General features: G+C 38.6%; 1 protein-coding gene across 7 annotated transcripts in view; it reads left to right on the plus strand.

Moving 5' to 3' along the window:
• BNC2 (basonuclin 2) overlaps nucleotides 1-13248 on the plus strand; it is a 426471-nt gene that overhangs the window by 309342 nt on the left and 103881 nt on the right. For all 7 annotated transcript variants that reach the window (XM_045021595.1, XM_045021605.1, XM_045021596.1 and 4 more), the window contains one exon: nucleotides 8360-8595. In XM_045021595.1, the coding sequence (XP_044877530.1) occupies nucleotides 8360-8595 (236 nt within the window). The remainder of the gene's footprint in view (nucleotides 1-8359; nucleotides 8596-13248) is intronic.

A 13248-nucleotide genomic window follows, 5' to 3' on the forward strand; every position in this document is an offset into this window, starting at 1 on the left:
AAGGGCACATCAGCCAACGAGGCTGCTGGCTGAATGCATACATTCCACGAGGCCCATCCTGATCGGGCCTGCCACATGTTGACATCTGCTCATTCCTGCCCACACATGGCACTCCAAGGAGATCTCCCTCTTTGCTTCAGTCTTCCTCCACATAGAATCTCAAATCCATATGGTGGCAGGGAAAGAGTAAGAGGGATTTGCTTTTGAAGAGGAGGAGGAAAGAGAGCACTGAGTTCTCGTGTCTCTCTCCCTGCTTCATTCCGCTCTCTCTTTACCCCTCCACCCCCCGTGCAAACCTCCCTGACCGTCCCCTGCCCTCAGTGACAGGTGTCCTGGTTTTTCACTTAGACAGCATGCTCACCCTGAGAATGTTCAATAGTCTGTATTTTATTCTGGGAACAGAGACCGAGGCTCCCCTATCTCTCATAGCAGTTAAGTCCCTTTGATCATGCCAGACATCAACAAGAAAAAAAAGAACTGAATTTTTTTAATTTAATTTTCTTTTAAGGTTCACTACTGAGTTTAAAAAATATCCCCTCTCACCGACTATCTCCAAACAGTCAAAGTTGCTTCTAACCTTCATATCACAGGCAATAATTTAGGGAAAACTTTTTCTTCCACTATTGGTGAAAAAACATATATATATAAACATAAAAGAAAACACCTGTTTGGCTTGCAGGAATTGGCCTGGGAGGCCGTTTTCCTGACAGGCCAAAAGCGACCATCACAGGGCCCCTTAAAAAAAAAAAAGTCAGGATTTTTTTCCCCTATTTCATGTGAGCATTGGCAGAAACTCTGACAAGCAGTTCTTCATATTTTATTATGTTCTTGTCTGGCAGAATCTCTGTCAGGCAAAAACCTTGTCAGCGGAAAACCTGTCGTAGGATCAGAGGAGACAAAAACAGGTGTCACACAGGCAGTCAAAACTGAAGGGAAAAAAAGATTAGGCTAAAGAGAGAAAGGCAGACAATTACATTAATGCCATTGCTTTTATCTTATAGATGTGTGTTATTATCTCGGGGTGCTGAGTGCGCAATTGCCTCAAAGAAAAGTAGACAGGAGACAAGGGGAAACTTGATAGTTATTAACTGAAGAGGCAGTGTGTCAAAGCTGGATGGGGTTCAAAGTTTTGCAAAGGGATAAAAAAAAATAGCAGACAGCAAAGCAACGTCTGTGAACAAACGGTGGTTCTGCTTTCGGCTACATAAACCTAGTAGCAATCTAAATTTTTCAACTTGGAATCAGATCATAGAGAGAGAAATTAATGAAAGATTTCATTCAGACTTTTTAAATAACATTTATTCTGTGTACATGCAACTGAAATGCAGTCTGCTTTTTTCTTTTTTTTTTTTTTTTGGTCATTCAAGAGGCATGGTGAGGCATGAAGAGGCATTTGTCAGCTTAGCTGTATTGTTTGGGTATGTATAAAACACCCATGATGAACACACTTTTATTTTTAAAAAGCTATTAAGAAACCTTTAATTAAGTGTGAACATCTGTACATGCAAGCTGTAAATTAAGAGATCACATATGTGTCCCTCTGTCAGAGACTAAATGAATTTGGCAAATGGCTTCCATTGCTAGTTCTTAAATACTGTAAAAATCCAAAGGAAAAGTTGCTCTTCCTCCCAGATCAGAAAATGCTGTCCTCGCTCTCCCTCCACAATGTTTTAAAATCTACGGTGACTGAGTGAATGTCTCCTAAAAGTAGATTAAATTGGGACAGCAATGAGAACGGGGTGAAATGAAGATAGCCAAAGGATGCCATTTCATGCCTCATACTTTGTTTGCACTGTATCAGGATGTCATCTCTCCACCCTAAATGTTCATGTTCTCTCACTGTTTGAACTGAAGGGTGGATGGGGAGATTTCATGGCCTCTGAGAGCATATTATACCCTTCTCTGGATATTGCTGAATATCTTGCCTATGGGCATCTTCTGTTCCTGGCTAAGGAAGACACTTCTGAAGAGCAAATTTTTCACCAAATGGCAGGTATTATTAAAATTTGTTCCAAAGGGAGGATACTCCCCTAGGATTGCTGTAGTTTGCCCGCCCCTTCAGCAAATTATTTATTCATGTGCTGCATTCCCTCCTTGAAGAGGTGTCTTACTTTTGTATAGGTTGGTGGATGGGTGATTGGAAAAAAATAGATCTGAACTCCAAAAAATGTGCAGCCATTCATTTTCACCATTCATTCAAGTAAATGTAAAGCTAACTGTCCTACACACTACTGTATGTAGAAATCGCCACTCATAGTGCTCTGTTTGCTCATCCCGTGTTGGTTATTCTGTGCACTGTGTTGCAACAGTGTTATGGAGCCTTGCCATATGGGTCTTGTATATTTAACCTGCCTGCCAAGTTTTGTTGCTTCAGAAAGTGGCTCAGCTCATTTTAAAATAAATAAATAAAAATCTCCCATTTGTTGCAAGGCTCCCTGAAGTGTGACTCATTCTGCTAGTCATGGAAACACAGCAGTTTAATGTGGGAGTTACACCTATGGTAAAACCAGCAGCATAAAACAGAAAATTTTATTTTTAAATTTGTGCATGTGTTGTGTGCATGTCTGGTAGGTTGGGTAGGGTGGTGTTGGGGCTTCAGATAGAAATGGGAATAAGATCCATTTTAATCAATAATATTTTCATGCTAAAATGTGTAGTATTCTTACTATGCAAAATTTTAGCTGTGAGGCATTGTACTAGTCTACTGGAAAGTCTTGATCTTTTTGGAGACATAGACTTTTACTAGATCTGCTTTCCCCACTCCAGAGTTCCTAAATATTCTGCTAGAATCTGGAGATTAGCAAATAATATGTGTATTTATAAGTATAACTCTCATTAAAACTAGCAGGTTTGTTATATTGAACCAAGGCAAATCTCATTTATTCAAAAATGGATGCAAGACTTTAAATATTGTGTGTGTGTGGGGGAAATAAATTCAGAGGTAAGATTTCCACTTCAGCCTGAACTCACCTTATGAATTTTGGTATGGGAGGGATCCCAGGTCAGTGAGAGGTCTTGTGTAGCTGGGCCTCAGCATAACTGGCTGAGTTATGGATAAAGTGAAAGTCTTACTCTGCGTTCTCTGGCTCTTGATAAATCGAACAAGTCATTTAATATTAGTTTAATATACCTTTTGTATTTAATTTCCTTTGAATTGCATAGGGTCCCTCAAAACCAATAAAATGTAAATGGAAAAGCAGATTTTTCCCCCATTTTTATTACAGTTTAAAAAAAAAACAACAACCCACAAATGGAACATTAAAGTTTGTCCATTGATAAATTATAGCTAGGTCCAAAGCTTTTGGCATAGAATACTTAATACACACGTACAGGCTAATCCATTGGCTGAAATTTTGCATAGTAAGAACACTACAAATGGTAATGTGAAAAGACTGACATTGTCTCAATTCCAGAGGGCTCATTTACAATTTGAATCATAGTATGCATTGTCTCATTAATATCTATAGGAGTTTGTTGGTATTATATAGTAAAGTACATATAAGCCAAATTTTCAAAAGGAGTTCAGACCCAGCCTCTGTTTGTGTGTGCACAACTTGCATGCACACTTTTTTGTGCAGTTTCTGTGCTTTTGTGCACAGAATTGATGGTATAGATGAGCAAAACACATTTGGCCAAGAATTTAAAAAACTGATTCCTAACATTAGTTCCCTCAGTTCGTATTTAGGTACTTAAATAACTCGCTTGATTTTCAAAAGTCCCCATCTTCCCCATGCCCCACTGGATGATGTTTGTTTTCAAATTGTGTTGCTCTGGCTCCTGGAATTGCTGGACTTCTTCCTGGATTCTGTTAGCACTCATGAAATTAATCGAGCTCATTGCTTCTAACAGTAGTGACACACTCTAAAATTTACTAGAATACATGCGACCCTCCCGACGCTGGGATGCTAGCAAACTCCAAATCTCCTAGTTTATTTGGGCAATTCTCCCTTGCAAAACTGTAAGTGTTGGTAGCTGTGCACAGATCCCAACATAAGCAGCTGGACTCTGCTTCTCCTTTAGCAGGCGTCTGGATGGAGCCTGAAAATCAGGAGCACATGCTTTGTATATACATGAGTCAGTTTCACAAGACTTACCTCAAAGAATCATCTTACTAGCTTTCCTGCTAATCCTCAGTGGTTCCTTGTACACGGTGGTGTAATCACAGGGGACAGGAGTCCGGTATATGTGTGGGCAGTGAAGAGTTGTTTCACCTTTCCACCCGACAAGGCTAACGCCAGCTCTGATCAGGCCCAAAAAATAATATAAATTATTCAAAAACAGGGTTGATAACAGAAACACTGACAGACCATAAGAAGAAGCAATGAGCTACATAGAGCTCTTCTCTGAGTAGCTCAAAAGCTTGTCTCTCTCACCAACCGAAGTTGATCCAATAAAAGGTATTACCTCACCCACCTTGTCTCTCTAATAGCCTCGGACCAACATGGCTACAATAACACTGCATACAATTAATTAACAAGTTAATAGTTCTTTGGTGTTTAAAGAAAACTTATTTGGCTCCTTTTTTCACTAGTTATAATTCCTGAAATGAACATTTTACATTTAGAAATAATACTCCTCAAAAATATTATTTCGCTATGTGTTGTTCTAGTAAAACACAAGGGCCTTTTACAGGCCATTCCACAAAAAATGTCGACTACTTTACTCACAAAGTATGTGGTTTTAAGATTCATTAGACCTCTTTTCCCTCTGTATATCAGCTCATCCATAGGTGGGGAGTACCAGGAGATGGGGGCAGCATCAGCCACTAAAAAGGGGTGCCAAAATGGGATGGTGCTTCCTAGTCTTAGCACCTAAACTTAATATACTGAACCCAAAATCATAGTATGGCACACATGGCTTTTAAAAAGAGTATGTGTGTTCTTTCAAAAATAACATGAGCATTAAGTGTTTTGGCTTTTCTGGGTGAAATCTTGATCACACTGTAATCTTTAGGAGTATGAGTATTAACTTCAGTTGGGCCAGAAATTACTCAAAGTGTGTATTTTTATGACATCAATCAACAGTGCCTTTTTAATAAGGAAACATCTGCTTATGTCATTTTTCAGATATGATAATATCTTATATTTATACATAGTGTCTTTCATCATGCATACTTTCTTATGCATATTACCCACAAGGATAAATTTACTCACCTTTGAGATGCAGACTCTCTGAGGTAAAATGCAGTAGCTGTTCATCAGCACATAACATCACTAGAGAACAGTTTAAGACAGGAAGTGAAGAAGAAGGCCATATCCAGTTGAAATTGGAGCGGAAATTCAGGGAGGCAGAATATTATTACCCAAATTGAAATTTTTCCAGGACATGGAAATGTATATCCTCAGCTTTACATAAAGAGCCACGGGATCTTTATCGATCATACAGACTCAGATGTTTTATTTTATGGCTTATCTGAAAGAAAGCACCTCAACCACAAAATGCCCCCTTCGCACCAGGCTGGAGCTCTGAAATTGGTTCAGTGATGATTTAGGGAATAGTCACTTAGGTGCTCTCCAAAGAACCTTTTCAAATACATCCAGGTGTTTCTCTCACGCTTCTCTGTGTATTTTCAGACTGTATGGGCAGAAGCAGATACAATTCACTGAAACATAGCGCGGTATTTTTCCTTGTTACTGTTCCTTCTTTTTGTTCTTTCTTGAACATTTTTATAGTCTTTTTCTAAACAAATAGGATATAATTTTGTAGATTATAAATAATGGTGAAAGGTTGCATTCTCTACATTATTTAGTTCCGTACTTGAGTGCAGTGAAAAGTAGTTCCATTAATTAATGAGCCACAAAAATTCCAGCTGTTGGCCACACAGTTATTCCTTTTGCTGGCACAAATGCATTTCCTTCCTCTCCACATGCCTGTATTTCATTTCAGTCTGTAGTGTGCTGTTTGCCTATACTCTCTGAATACTCTTGTGACACACCCATGGAAAAATACATGCCTTTTTTGTTATAAATTATGAATTTGAATGCACTGTGCTTAAAAAGAATGCAACTCAGTGTCTCTATTTGTGGTTACTATAATTTGCAGTATAAGACCCCAGTTCCAAGTTGAAGATGGTTTTGGTGAAATGTAGACAAATTCAGAACTAACTCCTCATCCAGTTTTAAGATCCTAACTAGGGCTGTGCTGGTAAACTTGTTAAAAAAAATTAAATCACTTTAAGTGAATTTGGTGCTAGATTGAGAGCCCTGGAGACTGAAAGGCCTCTTTGTGACCACAGGATAAGTACAGTGTAGGTTGTGAAAGCTATTACCCAGTGGTTTGCCAGTGTGCTTCAGTCCTCTGGAAAGACCACTTGTTACTTTCTCCTCTTCTTGTCTATTCCATCCCTGGCCTCTCTGCAAAGGCTTTTGGTGTCAAATGTGGTGGTGGTTTTATAAAGTGGGTGATTTTCCACTGGCAGCAATACCAATACCACCATACTTTTTTGCATAATCCCTGAACAGTCATTAGAAGAAAACAACTTTCAATCACTACTGACCTGGGTCAATTTGGAAGTAGCACCTTAAACCCCTGAGCCATTCCATCCAACTTTTTAGAGGCAAGTACTTACCCTCCCTGTATACATTTTTAAATTAAACTGTTTTATTTAACAAAAAGCACCATGCTCACCCCTAGAAGAGGAGTATGATGCAGCGGTTAAAGCACATGACAGAGACTAAGGAGACAAGTTCTATTGTTGGCAATGACATGGATTTGTGTGATCTTAGGGCACTTAACGTTTCTGTGTCTAAGTTTCCCAATCTGTAACAATGAGGCAAGTCAAAACTTGCTTTGGAAAGGTGTTGTGAGGCTTAAATCATTGTGTAAATGTATGGAGATTCTTAGATGGGAGATGCTATGACTATCATTATTTTATTAATGTATTCAAATCTTGCTCTTCCATTCCAAGTACCCATTGTTATGTGACTAAAAATAGATTCCATTATTTTTCTTACCCACTATGGAGGCACATACATGTCAACACCTCCTCCCCCAAATACATACACACATTCAACAATTTCAATTTTCTAGGTTCTTTTTTCCCTTAATGGAGTACTTTGATATATCTGTTACAGTACTAATAATGTAACCATCTTAGGAACAATACCATGGAAAATAACAAAAACATTTTGGAGTATTTGAGCTCTTCAGATTTTAATCTAGCCTGTTTATTAGGTTCTAAATCAGCTGCTCATCATAAGGCCAAATAGCTGAAGAGTGTTGGAAGAATAACAGACAGAATCCTGCCCTTCACATTTCAGCAATATAAATGCCCTGTGGAGAGACATAGGACTTCAATCCCCAAGCTTGCCAATCCCTTATCTTTCATGAACATTAAATTTACATTTAAAGCTATTTATTCAAAGTAGCTTTAACCACTAGAATAGGGAAGATCAGACAAATCCGTTGTAAGAAATGAAGTATGAGGAAACCAGAACACTCTGACAAAAATATTCCTTGGAGTAAATGTGTTGAATGAAGCCAGCAGGTAAATGATAAGGGCCTTTACAATCTCGATGTAAGAAAGCAATTTATCAAGAGTACATGAACTCTCCAGTGAATCCAAGAAGAAACCAAAGTGCAGGAGGAGGAACCCCTATAATATTATTTTAAAAGCTCAAAAAGTTCTGTTTAAAACAAATAGTCTGGAAGTTTAGGTGCTGTGATAGAATCCATAAAATGGAAAAGAAATTGAGAGCAAATAGTAGTATATGGTGAAATGTATGATGCCATATGTAATTCCATCACATTAAACATCACATAAGGGGATAAAGAATTACCAGCAAACCAAAAATAAAGCTCAAACCTCCTGCAAACCTCGCCTCCCCCACTTCTTTAAGCTATTAATATATTTGATCACAAAATTCATACAAAAGAGGTAAGTTGAATTGAATTGGCTATGTTTGCCAGTGTAATAACTAGCAGCTAGTTCAATAAGCAGTAAATTGATGACTCCAGTTTACGATTATGCATGGCAGCAATTTTTAAAACATTGCAATGGATTCTATTTTCTGTAGATTAAGGCTCAAATTTTCAGGAGAGTTCATTCATTTGGGTGCATCCATTTCTGGTCACCCCAATGTGAGATACTGAGGGCCCGATTCTTCAGAGATTGTGTGTGTGCCCAGAATTCCAATTGAAGTTAATGGGAGCTGTGAATGCTCAGTACCTTTGAAAACCAGCGGGGCACCAAAAACTTAAGCATGAAAGATTAATGGAGACTTTTGAACGTTTGAGCTTTGTGTTTATGTAAGACTCACTTTGACAGAATATTAGATATGCTTTAATAATCTTACTTTTATTTTTATTTTCCTCTTTCCCCATCTGTGTGTCTACTCCTACCCCAACCTGTATCTGTCAGCTTTGGACAAGCTTAGCACTCAGCATCTGTACCACCCTACCCAAGTGGAGATTGTGCAGTCCAACGTAGTGTTTGACATCAGCAGCCTGATGCTCTATGGTACCCAGGCTGTGCCTGTGAGACTGAAGATACTGCTGGACCGACTCTTCAGTGTATTGAAGCAGGAAGAGGTGCTGCACATCCTGCATGGCTTAGGCTGGACGCTTCGGGACTATGTGCGGGGCTACATCCTTCAGGTAAGAAGAGGTTTAAAGCATGTAGTAAAAATTGTTTGGCTGACCATTATTTTGTATGTTGAAGTTACTAACAGTTGTGCACCCAACATGCTTTTTACTAAAAGTCTGTCCTTTTAACTGTGGATTTTAGGTAAATAGCTGTGAGATGTATTTGACATGTTGTACCTTGACCGTGGTACAGTTTGTAAAACTTGCTAGTTTCTATTCACAGTATTCCCTTTTACTTCCCTATACTTAATGTAGGAAATACTTCGAATACTGCAAATACTGAGGTTACTTAGCTGCAAGCCTTATTTAGATACTAAGGCAACTGGCATGTTTTCAGGGGCTACCACTCAACTTCTATAATCTGAAGTCCAGTGCAGTTGCTCTTCCCTTCCTTCACTCATTTATTTTTGAGGGAGGACGACTATCCTATAGTGTATTAAAAAGCCATATTCCTGATATAAGTTCATGGTTTGAGCTTTTACATGTGCTTTTACAGGTTTGTAAACCCATTCCCTTTGTAAAATTGTAACAGCTTGATTTAGTCACAAAAAATGGCATTTCCATGTTTAATCTTCACCCAGTCACCTGCATTAAAACATGGCATCTGTTAGCTTCCAGGATGATTTATTATGCTAACTGTTCTAAAGGGGATTTCAGATCTCATGTCTCATACTGCATGGTGCTGAGTGCCCTACATTGCTACGGGCTTCCATGGAAGTTGAGCACGCTCAGCACCTTACAGATTCAAGCCTATAATTTGGACATACTCAAATGAGCCAACCTTGATTTTGAAGATTACTACTATTGCATTTTTGTATTTATTTTATTAATTTTTTTAGGCACAAATAACATACTTGGTATGGTACAGAACACAGAGGAGCCTTTGTTCCTGCCCAAAGGAACTTTCAATGCTTATTTCTTTTATTGCTTGTTTCATGCAACATCCTTTCTGTAGAGGAAGCACATTAGCCTGCACATAATTACACAGTCCTTGATATATCATGTTTTCAAATAAATTATCTTAAAATCCTTCTAAAAGATTGTCATTGTAAACAGTTCTTCATTGTAGAAAAAAAGCAAAGAAAAAAAAGGCTAACTATTGTATTGAGGGCCTGCTACTCTTATTAAGGTATATACAAATTCAAAAGTTTTTTACATTATTTTAGCATTCTTTATGGATTTTTTTAAAGCTAAATTTTACAGGTGTCCATAGGTAAAATATAATCTGCTATGATTTTAACCCAGTTTCAGAAATTAGAATTGATCTTTTCAGAAAACACAAATGCAGTGTGTCTTGGTACATGCTGTAGTTGCTAATAGGTGGCTTGTATTATTGACGTAATATGGATATTTTTTAGTGATACGATGTATGCTTTGCATTACATTTCAAATTCCTGGATTCTGAATGTTGTTGTTGAAAAAGGGTGAAAAAATCCTAGTATCCAGATGGTTCCAGATGACAAGCTTGTTTCCTATTTAGAGACAAACTGTTTGTTTTCAACCATATGATAAAATCAAGATAAATATAGGTTCGGAAACAACATTACAAATCTCGGATCCGATTCAGTAACCCTTGCAGACAAGAAGACTCTCACTGAAATCAGTGAGACTGCTCATTTAAGTGTTGCAGAATCAGGCAATTATCTGTTGGAATGATCTGAAGATATGCAAGAATGGAATGTAATATAATTATATAGAGGATTATAAACAGTCACACCGTGCATCTGAATGGTGTAAAACCCCATAATACACCATTAGGCTAGAGGTCAGTTTATCTGGCTAAAACTCAATCGTATTGTAGCCCTCAAGGCATCAATTTTACCATTATTGCACTCAACAACAGTATATTGAATATTATGTCAGTTAAAGAGAATAATTATTGAGGCGAGTTAAGGGCGGCTGTTAAAGTCTTACCACATATTGACTTGGTTTGCAATTGGCTGTAGATTGTGTTACTGGGCAGATGAAGACGTACTGCAAGAGACTTAGTCAAGTCTGTCTATTAGTTTAGCTCTCTAATTTTGTTTGTATTAACGCTAGAAAACAAAGTATATGGGGGGAAAAGAGAGTTAATAAAACGTGTTCAGTGAAACCTGAAGGAATGTGATCAAAATCTTTGGTACCTAACATTAGTTAAAAACCAAAACATAAATGCTAAATACATTGCAAGTAACTTTTTCTTTAGTTACTTTCTTTAGTTTAGGAGGAGGCTGATGTAAGATAGATTCTGTATGGGAACATGTGGTACCCAAGCCACTGGCACTTTTGAGTTCACAGTAGTGAATATTATAGTGTGTAGGTTTTTCTGTGAGGGTCATCACTGTAGAACTTGAGCACTTCCCAGGTATTACTCTGTTTTTCCATACAAAAAGCTGGGTATGGAAGTATTATTAGCCTCATGTTTCTGATGGGGAGACAGAGGCCCAAAATTAATTGTCAGTATTCACACAGGGAGTCTGTGGCAGAATGGGGAACTGAACCCAGATCTCCTGAGTGCCAGCCCAGTGCTGTGGCTACAAGGCCTTTCTTCCTTTTGCATGCAAATTCATTTCTGTTATAACCTAGTATATTAACTTGCTCAGAACTTTCCCATGTGTATGTACACAGCCAATGTGCTTGGATCTACTTAGCAAAAGCTTGTCATGTTTTCAGGAAGTTAGCCGATTTCAGCCACTCCCCCACCACGCAGGGGAAACTAGGACCCAGGTGTTCTTCTCCTCCCCCTAACTTGTGACCTTGGGGGAAATTTGCAGGTAGTAACTAGCCAGAGACTCCCATGGGTAGACGCAGCTGGAGAAGCTTCCAGGCACAAACGTTCAGATATTCTAAGAATTTACAACAGTTTTGACTGAACTGTCTCTGCCCTGTGATGATTGGCTGTTTGCTTCAACCTTCTCCCTCACAGTCTCTTCACCTCCGTTTTACTCCAGACCTGCCCCTCTGAACCTCTTCTTCCCTGCCTTGTCCTCCCTCACCTCCCTTCCCATCAGTGTCCCTTCTCCCTTTACTATTTCTTTACAAGTAGCTGATCCCCTCCTAACTAAATCCACCAAAAGAAGAAAAAAAATCACAGGACTAACATGACATCATTTGCTACCATCATCCTGTCCATAGTCTAGGTCCGTAATGAAGGGGAATATCAGCAGCAGTGGCCATTGCAAATCTCCATGCACCAAGTCCTGAATACAAATTTCCATCCAATGTGGAAATTCTGATATTTCAACATTTGTTTTTGTCGTGAATCAGGATAAAAAGTCAAAATACTGAAAACTTATGGAACAGTGAGTTGTGAAAAACTCTGATTCGGAAATGTTGAAATGCTTTGTTTAGACATTCCAATCAATACTAAATATTTCAACATTCCTGAACTGAAATATTTCAGTTCAGTTCAACAAATAAAAACAAAATATTTTGCTTGGCTTGATTTGACATTAGTCTGTGTTCCCTCAAGCTGCCATGGAGTCTGGAAGTTGTAATTCAGGTGCTTCATGCCTCCATTTCCCTCTATGGATTGGGTTCCTCACCTGAACAACAAGGTGCATCCCATGGTGCACCTTGGTAAAATGACTCCCATAATGCACCACAGTGATTCAAAGAGAGGGAAGACCATAGAGCACCGTGTGAGATGTAACAGCTAGGGAGCCCAACTCAAAGAGGAGAATAGAAGCATGAGGCACCTGAACTAGAAAAACCTATGAGACATCATGGCAGCTCAGGCAAACACAGACTAATGTCAAACTGACCTGAAACTAAATGGGTCTGTTTGGTTCAAGAAACTAAAATGTTTTGGTTGTGTCAACCTGAGCTGATATGAACTATAATGTTTTGATTGTCCCAATGGAAAATTTTAAAAAATTATTACAATCAAAGCTTTCCCACACAGTGCCATCAATAAAATTTTCAGGGAAAATTCCCAACCACCCGTATTCCAAAATAATTTAAAGAGGAACAGGAGAGGCACACCTAAAGCAGACAGTGGCAAGCAAGTCAGACAGCAGGGTTGTGCTGGTGTGTATGTTTGTCTTCCACACAGTTGTGATTCCCACTGGTTTTTGGCTGCTCAAGGATTTTGTCTTTAATAGTGAATTTAAAAAGTAACTTGGACGGGTAACATTTTTGGTGCTTATGGAATGACTTGTTGCATCATTCAGCCAAACCCTTAATGGATCGTTATAATGATACAACATTGAGCACACTAGGCAACTCAGTGGGTTGGTAATGTGATGGAGTCTTTCACCGGTGTTAGAATCTAGGCAAGGTCGATAATGGGGGAAAGTCATTAACACCTGTAAGTTGTTCAATGGCCAGTGCACAGTGAATGGTAGTCTTTATCTAGTTCCTGGTGCACAGGTGTACACATCAGAATTGACACTGATTGACAATCTGGTAAGCAATCTCAGCAGAAGTAAGATGGGAGTCTAAACTATTCTTTCATTCCTAGAGTGTGATCCCAGAGAAGGTACAGGGGTAGGAAACTGTCTGGGCTGTATCCATTCTGTGGACAAAGAAAGGGCTTTAGTTTTTAGGGCTGTTAACCTGTTGTTTACCAAAAGAAATGAATTTATTTTATTTATTCTAGTATTCTGGTACTGAACTGTAGGTCTTCTCGCTGAGAAAGTGCAATGTGAATCCATCTTTGTGTCAGTGAGTTCTTCTGTCATCCAA

Source organism: Mauremys mutica, chromosome 6 (genome assembly GCF_020497125.1).
Source record: "Mauremys mutica isolate MM-2020 ecotype Southern chromosome 6, ASM2049712v1, whole genome shotgun sequence".
NCBI lineage: Eukaryota > Metazoa > Chordata > Testudines > Geoemydidae > Mauremys > Mauremys mutica.